At 42.0% G+C, this 21,937-nt stretch overlaps 1 protein-coding gene across 3 annotated transcripts in view; it reads left to right on the forward strand.

The window, feature by feature from the left end:
• fut8b (fucosyltransferase 8b (alpha (1,6) fucosyltransferase)) overlaps positions 1-21,937 on the forward strand; it is an 85,458-nt gene that overhangs the window by 38,670 nt on the left and 24,851 nt on the right. For all 3 annotated transcript variants that reach the window (XM_075459444.1, XM_075459443.1, XM_075459446.1), the window contains exons 2-4: positions 6,073-6,675; positions 14,934-15,052; positions 16,053-16,215. In XM_075459444.1, coding sequence (XP_075315559.1) covers positions 6,473-6,675; positions 14,934-15,052; positions 16,053-16,215 — 485 coding nt within the window. In that variant the 5' untranslated portion in view covers positions 6,073-6,472. The remainder of the gene's footprint in view (positions 1-6,072; positions 6,676-14,933; positions 15,053-16,052; positions 16,216-21,937) is intronic.

Here is a 21,937-nt window from a genome sequence, read left to right on the forward strand (position 1 = left end):
ATAAACTCTACAGACCAAATTCTGACTTGGCAGCCGAATTGGCTCATAATTCAACAGCAAACGTATTTGATTTTGGGGTTTAGTTGTGCAAATTTCTGTGCCTTCATTTGTTAACTTAACAGTTGGTTAGGGTTGGACTTTGGGGCTCCCCTGAAGTGTTTATTGTACCTAATGTGTTGGCCAAAAGATTATCTTAGACAATACAAGAAATGTTCTAATTTTCTGTAGTTTAAAAGATATTAAATCATTCAATAACCAAATCAGTGTTAAAAAAAAAACCCACCATGTGTAGTTTGCCTCTAATTACAGAATTGCTTTATAATAAGCTCTCACAAAGGACATGACCGCAGTCTATAATTTGTTGGCTGTGGGCCTCTCTTTCCACGTGTATGTATTAAAACCCATTTCATTTATTTGGCCGTCATGCCCTTTACTCTCCCGGCTTTCCATCCATCTATTTTCCTGTCTTTCTCCACGCTTGTCCTCACGCCTGGCTTTCTCTCTGCCTTTTAGCTTAAGCTAATGGACTCCTGCACATTCGGCTTAGAAATGTGGTGAAGTAAACAGCAGCTCATGAAATATTTACCACTCTTCAATGTGTGTGGGTGTATGCCCGTATGTGCGTGTCTGCAGATGCAGTCAGCTGTAATAAGCCTTGTGACTCCCACACACCAGCTCCCTGGCAAACACATGCATATGAAACACAAGGGGCACCCCAAAAAGCTATGGGTGTCTGCATCATAGCACCATGCCAAGTGACTTGCAAAAGGGAGGACTGGGAGTGGGAGTATTCTGCTGCTGAGTGAGTCAGACATTAGCGGGTATTCATATTGTTGGAAAATAGAGAAAAAAAAACAGACATCCAAAGTCATACTCTAAATTTAATCTGAATGTTTTTGTTGCAAATGACAGCAATACCATTCCCCGTGTACGCATTCTTTCTCGTGTTGCAGCTTTTTTTGGAATAAATACACTCAGATCTTTTTTTAAGCCCCATTTCCTTTTTCTTTAACTAGCTTTTGTATTTGATCCTCTACAAACTGTCGTGAGTTCTCCTAAAAAAATGTGTCTTCACTGTGAATCTGAAACTAGCTTTACCCATTGGACTGGCCTGAACCACGAGGCCAACTGGTAAAATAAACAGATAAGCTGCTGAGCAGCCAGTTGCAGAAATATGTAGAAACTGCAGTCAAAAAGTCCCACCAGAGTTGGTGCTGATGTTTCTCATGCAGCATCTTTGTAGTCCAAACACCAGTGCTCATTGTGCTCTTGTCATGAAATGGAGAATCAAATATCCCAATCTGGTTATGTACAGTAGTAGGATGGAAAGCTCTGGATAGAATGAAATACTTCAGTGCTATCAGCAAAAAAGCATCTGCTGTCTAATCGTAGGTCACATTTAGCTTCATCTGTCAAATAGATATACTGTATCACAGATATAAATGTTTAAGCAGCTATTTGCTATTTTTTTTTTCTCCTTGCTATTCTTTCAGTGGTTTTACTTGTCGGTTTTCGAAGCACATGCGTCACATCTAGCTGCCACCACGCCACATACCATGACATGTACAACATCTATCCACACATCCCCTTAGGGTTGCCCCGAGCAACATATGCTAATGTAATCCCCTGCCCCAACATAGATGAGAAGCGACAGTAAATGTGTGTCCCTGTAGGAAAATTTGACTTGGACTCCACAATACTTGAGGCATAGACGCTTCAGTATGAAACACATCCATTTAACTTAGAATGATAATAATGGTCAACTTAAAATGAAGCAATTAAAATGTACATAGATGAAGTAAAAGAATAAATAAGAGAATGAACAAGTATAAAGTAATTATATGCTGTGAAATGAGTTATCAGTCAACATCAGTCAGTTTGTTTTGTCATCCTACAGCACAGCCTCAGAAAACTCAGCTTATGTTAAACTACTGTTTAAAAAGCCAACGGATACAGGCACAAAGGAATTGTTAAATCGATTGAGTTTGCATAGCTGTACTCTGTATCGTCTATCTGATGGCAACAACTCATATTCAGTGTACAGTATATACACGATATGAGATGGATCCCATTAGATTCTTTTTGCATGTCTGAGTACACTTTGATCAAAAAGAGCATTAAGATTAAAATTGTCATTCTGACCAGTGATTTTTCCTCGTGACCAGAACCAGACAAGTTAACTTGGATTTTGAAGGAACAGAAGCAGAGCTGCACGATAGAAACTTCCTACAAACTTTGTCTAAAAGAAGCCCATTCTCTGAGGGAGTCTAGGCAAAACCCAGTCAGCATGAAGGTTCCAGGATAAAGTGCTGCCCTCTGGACACAGGTTACCCATATGACTTAACTTTTGCAACTGTCTGGTCACAAACAACCACTGGTTGGTTTCCTAACTCTTTTTAGCATTTAAGATGAAGTAACTGGGATCACACCACGTGACAAACTTACTTCTGGAGCTCCACTGCTAGTAGTCGTCATCTGAGACAGATGAGATGCATATATATTTATATGTACATGTATGTATGCGTATATCTATATATATATATATATATATATATATATATATATATGGTACTCTAAGTCGACTGCTTGTTGGTGTAATAGAAGCCGTCCTTAGTTGAGCTGCATGCATAATTTAGTAGCGAACCTCATCGCAGTGCTTATTGTTTAGAGATTGGAGAAGGCTGATAGATGACCCTTTTGCAGCCTGAGACACACTGAAAGATTACCAACATGCCCGAAAAGCGGGCCATTCCTGCTGACCCCCTAACTGCTGCAATGTTGCTGCAGAATGGGGACATTTTGTGACTGCAGTCCACTCCACAGGGCCACCTACTCCATGCTAGCCTTTACATTAAGAAGGAAAGATGCTTGAAATATAAGGTCACGAGGAAGCTTTGGCTTGTGAGTGAGAAGGTGGTGCCGACAAGAGGAGCTGACTAAGGTTTGTATTCCGTCTCTTTATAAAGTAGCAGGGTGGCAACATTAGTAAGGAAAGAGTTGCATTTTTCATCATGTCTATAGTAGCATTTTACTTTGAGGAGAAGCGAGGAGAAGCTTGGGGGAACAAAATGGAAAAGAAAAGAGGCACTGTAAGGCCATCCTGTGTGAAATCCCACTGTCAGCATATCTGTCATGTTGCCCAACTTAGAAATGATTGTGCCACTGTGGAGAACTTTAATATTTTTAACTGACATTATTATAATTTTAATTATTTATGAACCCCAACCCCCTGATGTGACTCAAGGGCAGATATGAAAGGTTTTTGAAAATGACAAAAAAAAACTTCTGAATGCTGCTTGGCTGTAATTCCAGTGAAATATTACACTGACAGATCTTCATCAGTGGAACAAATTTTAGTATCATGGCATTTCTCTTTAATCAGGACAGTTTTTTTTGCGGACACAGGATATGTCCTCATTCTTTAATTGTAGAACCCAGCTATCTGAAAACTATATAATGTGTTTCCTCTCCCTTGCCACTTCATCAAAGCCAAAGCTAAGCTGAAAGGCATGATGAAAAGGGATTGTAGAAGCATCTTTGCTCATTTTCTGAAGCGATTCACTGGATTTAATAATGGCATAATGTGCAGTTAGTAAAGAAGGCTTTCATTTTAAAACAGCATCAACCCATAAGCCTGTAGGTTTTGTGCGTTCAGGGGTGGAGTACATCTCTTTAATAATGATTATTGAGTGTTTCCAGTATTTCAATGCAGGTGGTGTAATACCAGGTTCCAGGTTAACCTCTCCACAGTGTGTGCTTGTGGTAATGTTATATTATCTCCTGCTGTTTTATAACTTTTTAAGCATTACATTGAATTGGTTTTGCTTTTATTGGCATTAGATTGCATAACAGTTTTGTTAAAAATGTGCTGGTGGCATCCTATGACATTCAAGGTTGCCTGCTTTCAATGTCCTCAATGCAAAAAGGTTCTCAGGGTACAGTCCCCACCCTGCAATCTTGGCTCTTTCCATTGGATACGGTTCAACTTTTGGAACTTTGACATTGTCATTATGCTTTGTTTCACTGACCAATCATGATCAGTGACAGTGGGCCTGCCAAAACTATCAACTATGGCAGAGAAGAAACCGATCGTAGAGGCCACTGAAGAGGGTATTTGTTTCCTAGCAACAATAAGAACTTGAGAAAAGCACTCTGAAAATTAGGTCATGGGTGTCTCCAGCACAAAAACAGCAGTATGCGGAAATAGACCCTTTTAGTGTCCAGTACACAGGAGGTTTTTTTAGTGTAATCTTTCATGTACTAAGTGTAAATACAGTCCATCGTGTGATGTTACCTTGTATTTAAGGTTGTCACAGTTTCCATGAGTGATGTTTAAAAAAAACTGGGTCCTTCACTTCATGTATCCATGTTGGTAGACTTAGCGACTCAGCATACTGAGTCTCGTTGGACTCAGGCAAATGATGTCACACACTGTTGTCTTGGATATAAACAGCAATCCAGTTGGCATGTGAAAACTCCCAGCATGTAGTGTGACAGGAGCCCCATGGCTAATAGTTCAGTGTCAATCTTAACTTTCATAAGCACATACAGCTAGCTTGAAATTTGATCTAAAAAAAATTTCTAATTCTGTTTGACAGCAGTTGGCGGTCGCATTGAGCGGTTTTATTTTTGTCAGTTTTAGTCTACTGCACTCAAACTCATTATGGTTCCTCAAACACAGTGACAAGGGTTTATTCAGTCTGGCTTTTAGTGAAGTTCCAATCATGCTTTGGCTAGTGGAGTGCTATCCTCTTGCACCTCTTAGTTTCCATAATAAAACACAGCTCAGCGCAATGTTGTGCTGCATACATAAAGAGGAGCCACTGGTGTGTCCGCCCAGGTTAGTTCACAACAGGAACAGTTATCCCACATCATTCAGTAAGAAATGAAGGAGGATCGTTTGCACCTTGTTTCACTTATCCCCACTGCTGCATTCTGAGCAACTGAAGCATGAGCGCTCTCCATGGTATTGCAGCGTGGCACCATTTATGTCTTACATAGCAGCTGTGGTGCCATGGTAAACATAAGATGTTGGTAACTTACTTCCATGCTGCCAGGCAAACCCCAGCAGGAACATTTTCCGCTGTCTTGAGCGCTCGGCCAGAAACACCAGAAACACTGCGTTGTGTCACTCAAAACCCGTCCCACCAGCTCCACTCACATAAAGTCTAAGATGCTTGGCATTATTCCAGCATGCTGTGATACAGACTAAAAGATGATGGTGCACGCGCACACACACACACACACACACACACACACACGTGTCAGTCTTCATTCCATTACAGGTCTAGCCTCGGTTCTCTGGCAGGGCTTTGTTTGGGAGTTGACAGTGAAGGTTGCTTCATAAAACCCGGCATGCGTCCATCACCATCTCCCCTGCTGCTTTGGGATGAAGGGAAGTGATGATGTAGGGATTTTTTTTTTTTTTTTTGGTCCCCTCTGCTCCTGTAGATCACTGTGTCACCTTGACAATGTTTCATCTGTGACGGAGCTTACCGGGGATGGTAGTGGCTATTTGGGGAGGAGGAAACTACTCTGGAAGAACTTATGTAGGATTTAGTCTGCTACGTGTTGTACTTTAGGTGTTGGAAGTGGGTTGGGGTTGGCTGGGGGTGAGGATGCATGGTTGGCTTTGGAGTAGATAAAGCAAGTATTCTTTTTTTGGTGCAGATGCTTTTGTAACTGTGTGTTGGTTTGGCTGTATTTCAAGGGGATTCACTGCGCCAGTACAGTGCAAGTGTGTATGTGATGTACAAACAGGCATGACAGTGAAAGTGTAACATCCGTGTCATGTCTCGACAGCAGTGCAGCATATCTTAGGGACTGCACATCTCCGTGTAAATGCAAATTGCACGGTCATGCTGATCAATCATGTAGGCTGCTGAGACAAGGATACGTGAAGATCAGTCAGCAGTATCTTGACTGTTCTCTTTCGGTATAGCACTATCTGCCTCACGCTTTGCTTCTCTCTTCAGATTTGCCTCTGTGTCACTTACAAGCTTTGGAGTTATTTGTTAATCAAAATTGTCCAAAAAACTCAAGTAATTCTTATGTCTTTCTTTCTTTGTGCAGGTTGCAACTTTAATAAAAGAATCCTCTTGAACTGGAAGGATACGGCAGTCGTGCTGGTTCAGCTTGTAACCACGGAGCTGGGTGGAGGGTAGAGATACCAATCAGGACCTCAAAATACTGACTTCTGAGTGTGCTCGCCATGCTTTAGCACAGAGGAAAGACTGGATGATCAGCGGAGAAGCATCCTTTGCCTTTTCTCAAACTCGCCTGAGGGACAACACACACATTTCCGACTGATCTGTCATTTACCATCCTTGAAAAGATGCCAATGCCAAGGTCAGCGCTGTGGCATTTGTGGTGACGGGGCACAGAGTGTGTGTGCGCATCCGGCAGGCAGGCCGGTGGCTTGGTGGGCGTACAAGCACACCACAAGACATTTCTGGGTGGGCGTGGTCTAACCATGCGGCCCTGGGCAGGTTCATGGCGCTGGATTACCCTGGTGCTATTGGCCTGGGGCACACTCCTCTTCTACATTGGTGGTCACTTGGTGAGGGACAGCGAGCATCCAGAGAGATCCAGCCGGGAGCTCTCCAAGATCCTGGCAAAGCTGGAGCGGCTCAAGCAGCAGAATGAAGACCTCCGGCGCATGGCCGAATCTCTCAGGTAACAGCCAACGGGATGTTTTACAAACTGACTTCCTTGTAACAAGCACAAACATACTTCTTGAAATATGCTCAATTATCATTGTTGTGTGTTTTAAGAGGTAAACCAGAACAACAACACTAACACAACAAAGAGCAGCACACAGCTCACATTGTCCCATATATTTGTGAGACTTCCTGTAATATGTAGATGTGCATTTGCAAAGTACCAACCGAGAGTGTACTGAGATCTGTTTTTCAGCGAGGCAAGTTCATTTGTACAGCACAATTCAACTACAAGGCGATTCAAAGTGCTTTACAGATGCATTAAAACAGTAGAAATAAAAAGCACAATTTAAATTTTAAACAAAAAAGAAAGAAATAGATAAAATCAGATAAAAATCAGTAGTTAAAATGTGATTAAGTTTGAAACTCAAGCTTCAGATTTGGAGCTTTATTCAAATGCAGCTGAAAATAGGTGTCAGGTCTTCAACCTGGACTTAAATACACTGAGTGTTTCAGCTGATCTGAAGCTTTCTGGGAGTTTGTTCCAGACATGTGGAGCATAGAAGCTGAATGCAGCTTCTCCATGTCTGGTTCTGACTCTGGGAACTGATAAAAGACCGGATCCAGATGACCTGAGGGGTCTGGAAGGTTCATACTGGGTCAGGAGCTCACTGATGTATTTTGGTCCTAGACCATTCAGAGCTTTATAGACCAGCATCAGAACTTTAAAGTCTATCCTCTGATGGACAGGCAGCCAGTGTAAAGACCTCAGAGCTGGACTGATGTGGTCCACTTTTCTGGTCTGCGATTACGGCTCTGCTGTAATATACATACTTCTCCAACTATAATGATGTTATCACTTAGCGTACTCTGTAATGCCAGCTTCGTGCATGTAAGGATTCATCGATGCAGGACTGAGCCACCTCTGTTTGACATGTATTAGTATCCAAAGAGGAACAGCAGTGGTTTAAGTCTTTTTTTTTCACCAAAAAGGGCTAACTGATGTGTGAAAAGTGCTTATGTTGTCAGTCAGATTGGTCACTGGTACATTTTTGAGGGAACTGTTTAAAGACAACTGTACCTAATCTTGGTACTGAATTGATGGGTAGCTAGCTGTTTAACTAGCAGAGCGCATTCACACAAGCTTGTAAAAAGTAGCCATACATCAGGCAGGCTTACCTCCTCACTTACTTCACGAAAACTATACAAAAAAAAAGAGATAAAATAAGTTTTTCTCAATTTACCGAAGGTTTCACTCTTGGGGACATAGATATTGTTACAGATATGGTAAACATTTGTTTGGAATTAATCACTACCTTTGGCTTTGATGAGAAATTTAGGGATTTTCTGAACATCTGCACAAGTAGAGTCGCTTGCAGTTTTTATATTTGCTGGTCATTTGGGCCAATTGTTACTGTGTCAATATTTTGAGTTCTTTGATAAATTGCATCAGTTCCAGGAACTTTGTTAGTACTATAAATGTTTATTTGATATTTTGAGCTAAACACAGTTGACAAGCGAATGTGTTGCACCTGTTATATCTGTAAACTTTTGATTCTGAGAAAGTTCTATGGTGCAATACCTAATTTCCTCAAGTCCAGCATGTAGCTCTCTTGTTGTCCTGTCAGAATAATAATCCCAATGTTTAAGTGGGACGAGTACAATTGTGTACTTCAGAGTTAAACAATATTTTTCCGAGCTGACCCTTTGTTCAGTTACAGAAGCTGATCAGTCACATCAGAGATGCTGTGTGTGACAGATGGATGGTCTGTCACACATCTCACTAGATTTCGCTGTTATTTTGAAAGACAATAGCACATTGCATGAGTCCATTAACCACACAGCATTTCTCACACATTCAAGCTATTTGTAATAGCAAGACAGATGGTTCTGCTCTTATCTCCACATGCTGACAGTGTTTCTCTTCACACTCAAGCATTAGTTCTTTACTTGGCTGTGTGTTAGTGTGCCATCAGGCGCAGAGGATGCTGTTGTGCACTGCTGTGTGTGTGTGTGTGTGTGTGTGTGTGTGTGTGTGTGTGTGTCATATTAACGGAGAACTTCAGAAGTTGCCATTGCTGCTCCTCTGTGATATTCCAATTCACTTTGATGCAGGGCCCTCATCAGCGCACACAAACATAAAAAACACACACATGCATTGCTTCAAACAGCTGGTCCCTGATTTAAATCCCTTGCTTTTGTAATTATTCAAAATTGGCTCAAAAACAAAGGTGGAATTCATGGCATGAAAAAACAAGCGCAGCTTTCAGTCGATGTTCAGTCGATGTCCAGATGGGACCCAGACACACTGCATGCTTGTTGCTTGTTACAGAGTTCAGTTGTTGATGTGGGACTGAGGCCTCCTCAGTTGTTTACTGGGGCAGTGCTACAGTGCTTTCTCACTCCTTCTAAGCTTCAGCTAAGTATCCGGCACAGCATGCTAAATGTAGACAACTGGCTTGCTGAGGTTAAGCTTTATGAACTATTGACAGGGATTGGTTACCCCATCATCCCTGCCACAGCCCTTTCCTTTCCTTTCCTTTCCTTTCCTTTCCTTTCCTTTCCTTTCCTTTCCTTTCCTTTCACTCCTTCTTCACCTCCATCATTTTCCTCCACGTCTGCCTCATCCTACCACCAAACTGCTGACAGAGACATGGCACAGAGCCAGACTCCAACTGACAGATTGTCACAGAATGATGGACTATGTAACAACTCACAAGCTCACTGATTGAACGGTACAAAACAAAATCTGCCAAACTTAATTCACCACATTACAGGTAGTGCAGATTTGGACGGGGAACATGGACCTCTGAATGTTGTACTCCAGGCAGAATCGGTTATCTGTAAGCATCCTGTTGGCACCAGATAAATAATGAAGAATTCAACCCAAGCACCTAAACAGCACATTAGGGCCTTCATTTTTAACGAGTGGCCTCAGAAAGTTTTAAACCCATAAAACTGACATTATTACACATCATGTTGGGTTCCTGCCCCGCAGAAACTCACTGCATTGAGACTGATTTATCGATCTAAGTAAAATTTAACTTGGTTGGCGTCATTACACCACAGCAGCACTAGATAGATGTGTTATGCATTATCGGGCAGTGTGGTGCAGTCATTATGTATCCGACATGATCTTATGCGGATGATCGTATTTGCTTCATCATAGTGAGTTTGCATGGTACATTAATATTGTTGATCACAAATTAGCAGAACCGTACGACGGAAAACTGCTCACTCGAGGCTTCGCGCACATGTTTTACCCGTTTCGCTGAATTCTTTTACAACAGCGTTGTCATGTGTAGTTAATCAAAATATCAGTCAACACTTGGATTCAAATTAGCGTCACCCGGCTGGCCTACAGATGCAATCCACCGATTTAGGCCATTCATGACGGATTTGAGTGGCAGGCATTGTGCCAACCCACCTATCGCCCCGCAGCATTAATGAGAGGTGAGCATAAGGTTGAGTTGCTCAGACTGTCTGGCTCCGCCCACACCGCAGCTGTCAGTCACCTGGGGCACAAAGCCACTGCTCCTGTGGAGACAACGACACGCGGTAGCCTGATCTTGCGACACCGGAGGAAGAGAGGGGTGAGAGTGACAGCTGGGCTGAGCGATGACGACCTGATCGATCCCCCAACCCCCTCCAGCATGCCAACAGGAGGATGGAAGGAGGGGATGTTGCAGAGAAGGAGAGGAAGATGGATGATGGATGGCGTTAGGACTGTGCTAAGTAAAGAGCAGCACGGAGGAAATGAAAAATGAGGACTGAGGGGATGAGAAGAGTTGCAGAGACCACAGTCACTGCACTGATCTGCTTTATATATTATCTCTACCAACTTCTGTGCCAACAAGATGTTTGCTGTTGTGCAATACAATCAAAGACTAAGCAATAAAAGAGATTAATCTACTGTGTAGACCAGTTTCAGTTGAACAATGTAAACCCATGTAATGTGTTCTGCAAGGTAAAAAGGGTGACAATTTGCACACACGGAACCATGTGACCCAATAAGGGGGAAGGCAACATAGGGGAAAATTGTTTTTACATGCTTGAGTGGAATTACCATGAAATGGTGCTGGCTGTTGACCATTAGACCTCAATTCTGGCCTTGTTATGCGTCACTGTGTGTCATAGCTGGTAAGACCTGCATGTTTTGCACAGGTTTGCCTCATTTGGGTCCCTATCTCTGAGGTCAAATAGAAATGTAAATGTAGACCTTTATAGTTTGGTGTGATAAGGCCACAGTTTACTGGTGCGTAGTGAGACAGTGATGGTTGAAGCCCAGAGAGGCGCAGCTCACAGACCTGAACTCCCATCGACTTGGTCGTTGCTCAGGCCAGGCACGTGAAGGTCCCAAACACACAAGCCCCATTGTTGGACTGTCTGTGGTCGGGACGTCTCTGTCAAGCAGGGCTCAGGGCAGAGCTGGCTCGCTGTGGATGTACCGAAGCATTGGAGCATGCAAGGCAAGAATGCACTATTCAGAATCGGTTTACTTGGGATTTTACCGTTTGATTTAGTGGCTTACACATAAACAGGATCATACAACTGATTGTCTCCAACATTATCTCTAAACTAAGAATCCAATAGCAGTCTTTAAAACAGTTTCTAAGCAGCGGGAGCAGGTTTTCATGGCAATATAAGATTTTTCCACCTATTTGTTTCCCACTGCTGCATTCCTGTTGTTTATTAGCTTGACTTATTGGAGTCAAGTGGTTAGAAGCCCTGTGTTCTCAGGAAAGCCTGGAACATATCGGTTGAGTCTTTGATGCATCACAGTGTAATGATTCTATGGATACACTTGTTTAAATCTGTGTAAGTCGCTTTTTTAAAGTAAAGGAAAATGGTGTTTGTGTAGCCTTCTTTCATCTACACCTCAGAGAGCGCTTTACATCTCTCTCCATATGTATAACTTTCCAGGTCAGCAAGCAAGTTTTCTTTTGAAGTCAGCCAGCGATTATTGCATTTTTCCTCGGAAATTTGTGCATGCCGCACTGCCACAAAGGTCCGCTCCTACAAACCGCTCCGCCCAGCTCTGATCAACCTGTGAACTCCATGGTTACCCCGGGTGCAGGGGCGTAAGCCATTGGTGTGACAGCTGGGACAGAATTTCAGAGGAAACTGGGTTGCATACTGAACCTCACCAGCTTTCCGGCTGTGCTTAGTGCCCGTGGGGCTCATCATTCCCTGCTTTCGAAGCTTGTCTTTTACTCCACCGTCGCCCCCCTTTTCATTTCCCTTGTGTACTGCTTCACCTAACACAGTTTTTCCTCATATGTTACCTTTTCTGTATCGTTTGATCAAGACGCAGTTGAATCCTGTTGCCTTGTCTTGTATCTGCTTCAGGTTCTCTCGAGATAATATCAGGGATCATTTGTGTTTCTGTGCAGTCTTTCCTTCCTTCCTGTGTGTGTGTGTGTGTGTGTGTGTGTGTGTGTGTGTGTGTATATATACATGTTATATTGACATAGCTTGTGTTTTTCTTGTACTCGCGCATCGAAAATTGCACTTGCAGCTTGTATTATAGATAACCCATATACCATGTTCGTACTCGTTAGCCTGAGCTGATTTGGTCTGGTTTTTTTTCTGCCTTGCTCAAGGAGATTTCATGTTATTTTATAACATAGTTTTCGCAGCACTGAAAACCCGAGGGAAGTGATGTAACCTAATAAATAGTCCCACTTCCATGGCAGTGGTGTAACTAGCAGGTTAAGGTGTGGCCCATGGGAAAAGCTAGTTGAATACAGTTAGAGAGCAGATAATAGAACTGATACTTGGAGAGGAAATGCCACTGGGTGTCCTTTCAAAGATCTATATCATGCTGCTGTAATGGACACGCCACAGATTTCATGAACAAGAAAAGCCTGAATTTAGGACAAATGTTACTCCATGGAAGTAGAAAAAGGTTTACATTTGTCCATCACTGGGTTACATAGTAAGAGGAGAAAAAAAGCTGCACTTTTCTCTACAGTTTTCACGGCTTTGAAGCAGATTGCTCTGTTAGCGCTCAGTGAAGTGGGAGGCCGAGGCTTCTCAGGGACCACGGCTCACACATTGAAAGGGAGTTGTGTGGCTTTAAAAGTCTCATCTTTATGCCTGCCAGCGACTGATGTTCCTTACTCAAGGAGTAAATTGACTTTGCATGCCGTGATGACTCATTATGGTGAATGCACATGGGCTTTTGGACGTATTCGGTTTTATATAGTTGTTATGATTTCGATGGCTGTTTCTTTTTTTTCTTTTTTTTTCCTCCCCATGACTGATGTGAACTTGGTTTTCTTAACATGTCAGAGTGCTCATTTGTGTTTACAGGGCATGCATGCTGTAGTTATTCATAGTTCACTGAAACAGAGCAGTAAAAATGTAAATGTATAATGTTTCTGCAATTATCTGTGAAAGACTTAAAATATGGAGTTATAACAAGGGTAGATTTGCATACATGCACATGGAAATATTTGATCAAACGTCCTTGATTGTTGCTCAAACATAATTTTACCTTTCATCTGTGAATGTTCTGACTTCTGTACTTTTTAGCAAAGCTGTCTATCATGTGTAAGAGCGCCCGTAGGATAGTGTGCTCAGATGACCCCCTTGTAATGTTGTCATTGTTCATAAACGCATAGCTGACAGAGTCCTGACTTCATCAGGCTGTGGCTTTTTCTTTTTTTTGCATTTATATAAAAAAAAGTACCAGCTGAAATGCCGATGCAATTTTAATCCTGCTCTTTTATACGGATGTTCTGTTACTATGTAATGAACCAACAAGACATGTGACTTTTAGGTCATAGCGTGTAACTGGGAAGAAGATGTCAAGCATTTCAAGGCATTTCATGCCGTTTTGTCTCCATTGTAAGGAGGTATGGGAAATGCGCTGAGCCTAATTCGTGAGCTTTAGCTCAGACTGTAGAGTGCTTGTCCCTTTTGCAGTTACACCTCCCATCTTGTCTTCTTCAATTCTAATTCTGAAATGAATCCAGCACCTTTGGTCACGTGTACTGGTGGAAAAAAATGCATGAAAAGATACAGAAAATAAACTTCTGAGCTGTTCTTTATTGGAAAATGAATGCCAATTTAAGTAACTGGTTACTTTTACCGTGCTACTTGTGTAGTTTGTCAGGAGATATTTCTTTTCCATTCCACACATCAGAAAAACAACTGGCCTCCATTGCCACTGGAGCACAAATGTGGTGTATAATCGGGGGAAATTTCCACTGGTTGTAGTGTGGTTACAAATAATACTGCATATAGTTTGTTTACTGCACTTAGAAAGTTTTACTTTATGTGTGCTTCTTTTAGAATGAGAAGTTGGTTTTATTAGATTGTGACTACCTCTCAATTAAATTTGTTTCCATTATAGAGTTCAGATGCTTAGCCCATGTAAGTACTGCATCACAAACTCACAAGCTTTAAAACTGCCATTCAAAGAGCCACTAATCAGTCAAAACTGAATGATATTCTGGATTTCTGTTTTATTATTTCACAAATTAATGGCATTTCACTGTAATTTGACATTCAGTTCACAGACTATTCAGTCGATACTCTGTATGTAATTATTGGATGGATTTTGGAGCAGAAGATAAGCTGAACCTAACAAACATTTATTAGAGAGAGTTATTCAGTATTCTGAAAATACTGTAATTCTGAGCTCTGAGAGGCGGCACTCTGATGTTTTAACAAATCTGAATTCTTACTCGCAAGCACTGCAGGGCACAAGTCTCCACAGCTCAGTTTCCGCTGCAACTTTGAACATGAGAAACGAGAGCAGGGACTCAAAAGTGAGAGACTTTTCATTTCAGACCAACCAGTGGAAGTTTCCGTCGATTTGTCAACCTCCCGAATCACAAGGGACAATGGGAGCACAGTGTTTTTGATAACTCATTCTGGAAGGGGTTGACCTTGAGTATTTAGTCAGAGTCCAATGTCACGGGGTACTATGAGAAGAATTCGAAGACATTTGAAAAACAGCTTTTATGTTTTCCCAAACTGAAAATCCAGAGTAAGGACTTAAAACAGTCCCTGAGATGTAGGGCAGACTTATCAAACAACTTTTACACTGAGTTCCATGTGAACTAGGTTAGTTCCTCCCTAAATGAAACTTTACTTTATTTATTTATTTATTTTCAAATCAGAACAGCTTATTTACTAAAAATGTTTTTTTTTTTTTTCTTTTTATGTTTTTTTTAACAGCAAATATTCTAGGACTCTTTTCACTCTATTGATGTACTCACGCTCCCATGCTCACAAATCACATCGTCTATTTGTGTGCTCCAGGATACCAGAGGGCCAGGCAGAAGCTGGGTCCTTGGCAGCAGGAAGGCTGCGCTCTCTGGAGGACCAGCTAACCAGAGCCAAACAGAAGATCCACAGCTTCCAGAAACTCACCGGAGATGGTAGGACCACCTATAAGGTTGCAGGAAACGGTTTGGCGCAGAGAGAAATATAATAATATTTGGCATATTGAAAGTGTGTGGGCAGAATACATATGGTATGAAACCATTCAGCTGCTCTTGTGAGCTTTTGCCTGCAGCGAGAATCTCAGTCTAGTCCAGTGTTAACCTAGTTTAGCGCCGCAGTGTTAATTGTAGAAGCGCATCATCAGTGGGCAGGGGTTATATGTGTGTATTTGCTGCTCAAAGCAGCGGTCAGAGGGGCAGGAAAGCTGTCAGGTGAGTGAGACAATGTGTGAATGAAGTGGAAGCGCTGTGAATGCCCCACTGGCAAAATGAGAGAATGAGAGGAGAGAAAAAGAGACAGAGGGAAAATAAGTAAGGACGTGTGAGCGTTGAGGGCAGTATAGGGTCAGCCTTTCCATCTAGCCACAGGGAAAGAAAAGGCTAAAAATACCCTCCAGCTTTTTTCCACAAGGGAGGACGTGGGGAGAGAAGAGAGTGAGATAGGAAGTTTTTTTTTCTTTAAAAAGGGCTCTCCTTCCCTTCCCTTCCTTTCCTTTCCTTTCCCTTGATTTATTTTTTGTGTTTTTCACCACAGAAACCAGAGCAGCTGTGTTATCCATGTGGGTTACTCCACATTGTTTGGCTCAGGCGGGGGTATAGAGTTCCTCTGTGTGAAAAACATGAGAGGGATGATACACAAAAGCAAGTGTTTCTTAATCAGGTCAAAGTAACACCCAGGGAAAAAGTATGAAAGAAGGAAATTGTAATGGTTAGACTGTGAAACTATGCTTTGTGCCCATAGGATTTTTCTCTTATATGATCTCTTGCGCCGACATTCTTGGAAGACTTCCTGACACAATTTCCCACCATGTTTCATGTAGCTGACTTCTCAAGAAATGGCTTTGTAGACGCCATTGACTTATTTTGTTGATCATACCTTTCTCTCTAATGTCCCAGTACCTGAATATCTTACCTATATTTTGTTGTGCCCCCCCAGGACCTGGGCCCAGTCAGGAGGAGATGCGGAGAAGGGTGGAGAATGGCGTTAAAGAGTTCTGGTACTTTGTACGCAGTGAGGTGAAGAAATTGGCCAATGTCGAGCCCAGTGAGAGGCAGAAGTATGCTGACACACTCCTCCAGGAGCTGGGACACCAGGAGAGGTGAGCATATGTAGTAGCTTTTTGTAATGGAAAACAAAGATCCAACTCAAATTTCACAATCCTATTTTCTCTCTGGTTTGATTCTGAAGTGATGATTCGTTTCTTGCTGTGGATTTAATCTATGAGGTTTCACCTCTATAAGGCTGGCGGAATGATCTGTATTCACCATTAAAGAGTCACTAAATGATGTCGAGCTACTTTAAAAAGGAGAAGGCGGTGATTAATATGATCATTAGCCATTAAGACCACTGACCGGTGAAATGAATACCAATGCTATGTTCTCCTGGCCAACCTTGGGTCCTTGTGTTCATGCGACTCTATATGCAACCCCCTCGTCTTCTTGGATGGCAGAATCCTCTCCCAGCACGCCAGGCCTCACAAACACTGGCTACATTTAGACTTTCCGATTACCTTAACCCGAGTAAGGTCATACACAGAGTTAGCTATAATCACCATAATCGCACTTTCATATCTTCCCCAAGGTTTACGACATCTGCATTTGCGATACACTTTCAGTGGGGTTACATACACATTAGGGCCGGCACAGTATATGTATTTGTGCGCGCATTGCCACGCAGAATACACACGGTACGGAAGATTAATATTGATCTGAACGCGGAACTGTTATTTTGCAAGAGTTTCCTTCAGGACCCATTTAAACACTGCCACATGCAAGCTCTGATTGGTCCGTAGAGACATACACTTTCGGACAGAGTAGTTATAAGAACGCAGTTATCAGAACTGTCCTACTCGAATTTCGTTCTGATAACTATCCTTCCCCAGCGGAACTGTTTCAGTCTGCATTCGCACATGAGTCTGGACCAGGTCGGGACTGATGCGCCGCGCGCAGCCGTCTGCGTCAGTGACGTGTTACGTTAGCCGTTTAGCGCCACATTCAACAACAAAACAAAACCGGTAAAAGTAAGGAGAGAAGAAAAACACCACAAAGAAGCTAATATGGAGAGCGGGGAGGCCACCGTGTTCATGGTCTGCATGATGGTGATATTAATCATGGACGATCACATCAGGCGTCTCACATCGAGGCTGGAAGAGCACACAGAGAGTCAGGATCAAGCGCAGGCGATACTTTTTCATTTCATGAAGGAAGAAAGGAGAGCAGCGCATCGCAGACAAAGGAGACAACGTGTAAGTTTAACTTATTAAACACGCGCAGGTTGTGTCTGTGTGGTATGATGAAACATTTCAGCCGTGATAGCATGACATGGGGCGTAGCTACCGACCACCGCACACCTCCGTCAGATGCGTTCTATAGAACCCAGAAAAGACCCGACCAATTACGTCTCCCAAATGTATTATAACAACCCCTGGATACGAATACATGCAGAGCAAAAAAAATTACCGAAGCAATTGGAATTTACATCGCATCTGCTATGCGCCCATATTCCACTGTAGAAGAGGCAGGATTCAGATATCTATTACATGTGCTCGAACCTCGCTACACGCCTCCTTCGGCACTGTACCGAAAATGTACCGAACCGTAGGGTCCGTACCGAGGTACGTACCGAACCGTGAGTTTTTTTGTGCCATTCTACCCCTAATACACATATGGGTTGAGTTACGGTTATAGTTCGACTTGGACATTTGATTGGAGCATCGTCTTCGTCCCAGTATACATGCGCAAGAGTGAAATCGAGTTATTGAGTGGAAAATGTCCAAAGCTGTGTTCTGTGCGAGTAAATAATCAAAACGCTCTGCTGGTTGTAAGTTTCTCTGTGGAGGATATAGCTGAATTTACTGCACAGATGTTGGCTTTAAGTTACTTCAAGGATGATTTTGTCAGATGATGGTACAATTATAAAATAATGATTTTATTAGAGCAGAGCGGCAGTCTGGAAAGGCTTTAAGCAACTGCGAGTTGACACGTAGTGTTAATGGGCTGCTGTTTTTTTTAAATGTGTTTAGCCCCCTGAAGAAAGAAACTGAAAAGCAGTTTAAATGGAAATTTGGCTGTATTAATATAAACTTTACAGACTTTACAAAAAGATAAAAAAGATGGAACTTTCCACCATGTGTGGAGTGCATAAACCCATTTGAGTCTAGTTGATCGTATACATGCAAGAGTGATTTGAAGCACATTATGTGTGTCTTAGCCCCGTTTTGAGAAGCTTGATTTCATACGATTTCAGTCTGACTAGCATGTTAACATGCATTTCAAAAATCCGATTTTGGTCAGCCTAATGCCCTAATGCTTTCTCTAGTGCAATGTAAGCATCCTAACTGTGGCTTTAAAGTGCATGCTCTAGACTCCAGTTACCAGGTCCTCTTAATATGGGGGGCAACTTTGGGCTCGTTTTCTAAGAACAGTTGCTCTTTTTAGGCTTGCTGTCATAGTCTGGGTTGCTTGTTTGTGTCACAAGATCTTGCAACACCGGATCAGTACAGAACAGCACAACTGTGATAGAAAGAAAAGACGCTTTTGGGACGAGGAGGAAACCCAAGTAGGCTAACGCTCTGTTTTATGGGACATTGATATATTGAAATCTTTGGATGGGTAGAAACATTGTAGTTGCATAGTGGGCCGTAATGTGGGTGGAAATTTATAATCTGACAATGGCCTGTAACATGTAGACAGGAGCATGAATGAAAAATCCTCATGTAGACATCATCATTTGAATATTTTCTTTTAGACATCATCATTTGAATATTTTCTTTTAGATCAGGGTCAAAAGTTGAAATACTGCTGTGCAGGAACATGTGGCAATTGTAAGTGATGGCTCACTTCTCATTTCTCACTTCTTTATTCTATTAAAGAATTAAAAATTGAAAAACTGAAAGCGTGGCACAAAAAAAAACTTTCTTTGCCACAACCTTAACAAACGGGCAGATTCCATTTAAGAAAAGGAAGGTTTTCATAGTTTAGTTTGTTGTTATCTTACAGGTTAAACAAATGTCTGTTTTAAAACCAAATCAGTAGATTAATGATTAAAAGAAATATCATCAACAGATTTTGGATAACAGCAGTAGTATTTATCTCTTTTGCTAAACATAGCTCAGAAGCCTGGTAGTGTTTGGACTTTGAAGCAGCACATCTGCTTGTTGCTTAGAAACAAAGGGCAAAGATCAGGGACACACCCGCTCTGTCATCTACATGACAGCTTTCTGCACGGCTGAAAGAAGAAAAGCCTGATAACTCTTAGCCAAGTGGATCTATTGTAATCCTCCTAAGGTGGCTTACAGGACCTATTGTCTTAGTCATTGCTGCCTAAGTAGCCTTCCAGAGACTGATTCCTTACTCCATACACACAGGCGCACACACACACACACACAGACAAATTTTCATATGCATTCACTCTCTGTCCCCATCCCTTTTCCCAGATTAATTTGTATATGCTGCAGACACAGGCTGAGAGAGCTGGCACAAATAGAGGTAGAAGTTGGAAAAGCAATGGAATGTTTGACTTGACTCAGCTCCTTCATTTACATTTTGTTCAGGAGGAGGAGGCGGCCTTTTTGTCTTGAATGTTTCTCCAGTAAAATGAAAATGGTGCACTTAAAGAAAGTATGCAAGCACTTAACTGCACTTGCAGTGATAATGATCACTGCACTATGAAAAGCTTTCAGTTGAAGTTTTATTGAAATAATGCGGATGTTCAGAAAGAGCTGCCGGAAAACAGAAGTTTGAAGTTCAAACGTCTGCAGTCAGAAATCGGTGCATGTACCAAAAAAAAGTGTAAGTTGATCGAGATTGAGTGTTTAGTAATACAGCCATGTTATGGTACAATTTGATTCTGGTCGGCGTAAACTAAACCTAAAAATATAATGAATTAGCTGAGATTTGAATTTAAAGTTTTTCTTTAAAATGCTGTTGAAGAAAGTAGACATTTTGAATATCTGTATGAGCACCACCTGCTGATGGGAAGAAAAAGTAACTACTTGATCTGGGAAAATCTTGATCACAAAAATTACAGTGCTCAGTTTCAAACTGGATAAAGTGTGCCTGCCGACTGGCTCTAATGAATTAAAACAGTACTCTGTTTCGCTTTGGGACAATGCCTCATCTCCCTTTTGCCTATCCTTTCTCTCACCTGATCTTTTTATATTCATGCTGTAATCTGAATTTAAACATTTTAACTGCTGTCCTACTTGCGTAGCATTAGTACAAAAAACTCAACATCTGCAGATTAAAGGGGAACTCCGGGGCATTTGAAGCGCATTTCTATTGCTAGAGGTTGTCAAATACTGCGTTCAAGTATTTAAAACATTAAAACAATATTACTGGGCATGTATTGTTGTAATGTTTTAAATACTTGAACACAGTTTTTCTAGAGAAGATAATTGTTTTGTATATGGGATTATCGTCCATCGACTCTTTTGGGCTTTCACATGCGCGAGCCTACAACCAGCCGGTGAGTGACATGCTGTTTATAAAGTTGTTTTGTAACGTCCCCATGCCAGTAATGTGAGAACCATGCATATGGTTTTGATGGTAAGGCTTGTGACTTTATTGTCGGATGGTTTATAAAGTGGTGTGACGTTTCTGCAGTGTGCAAGTTGTTGTTTTACGTGGAAGGGTTAGCGCTTGCCCCTTAGCCACCACGTATTAGCCTCGCATGACAGGCTGAGCGAACAGCGCGATCTCCACACAGGGAGCGCAGATTTGCACCTCTCTGTGTCCTACTATCAGTATTTGACAACCTCTAGCAATGGAAATGCGCTTCAAATGCCCCGGAGTTCCCCTTTAAGGCAATCGAAAGCTGTCCCATATATTCCCACATGCCAAAGACCACACATGCATGTAGGCATTTATAGGCACTCGCATACCCTTTACCAAGGCAGAACTTCATGTCTGTGTAGTGTTTGCTTGTCTTGCAGCCAAATCCCACAGGGCTTGTCTGTTGTTTCCTCTTGCTACGTTTTGTGGCCAGCCAGGTGTGCTTTTCCTTCCCACAGAGGGCTGGTGATGGCTCCCCTGTGAGGAGAGATTCAGATCCTTTCACACACACACTGCGGTTCCTACTTCAAAAAGTGACAATGAGTAATGATATTGTCTAAGTTAGCTTAGAAAGGCACTTTTCACTATGCCACACTGTTGAAATGAGACGCAGTACGTTTGTCTTCACTGCATTTGTGTGTGTGTGTGTGTGTGTGTGTGTGTCTTTGCATGGGCTACTGAATACATGTATAAGAGCTCTCAGTCACACATGATGTGACTGATTTGGGTCGAGAAGTGAGTAATGAATTAAGCTTGTATAAGTGTGTGTGAGTGTGTGATGTGTTTGCATCTGCCCTTCGCTGCATATATCAGAACTCTTGGGCATGTTTGTGAGAGGATGGTCATGATGTTAGGCAGTGTGTGACATATACACAGATGTGCTGTCAGTGGGATGTAGATGACAGACTTAATCCAAAAAAAACGGCTTAACCGCCAGAGAGAAGCTGTTGTTTGTTAGTCAGAATCACAGAGACAACACTGTCTATAAATGTCATGACAGAATTTATGTCCATGGAAGACGGTTTAAAGATAAAAATGTCTTTTTCAGTATATGCTTGTTTAGTTTTTTGCAATTCCACGTTGGTCTCATTTGCAGCAATGAACTTTGCAGCTTGTTATTGTCAAGTAATTTACCTTTTAATCTGCATCATGACCATAAAAAAATCTAACTGAATCCCTCTCAAACATTCTAATTGGCTGCTGTCGAATTCATGGACTACAAGTTGAACGATGTGCTACCTTGGCTGGTTAATCAGCACGAACGAGGCA

The sequence above is a fragment of the Odontesthes bonariensis genome, chromosome 24 (assembly GCF_027942865.1).
Source record: "Odontesthes bonariensis isolate fOdoBon6 chromosome 24, fOdoBon6.hap1, whole genome shotgun sequence".
Taxonomy (NCBI): Eukaryota; Metazoa; Chordata; class Actinopteri; order Atheriniformes; family Atherinopsidae; genus Odontesthes; species Odontesthes bonariensis.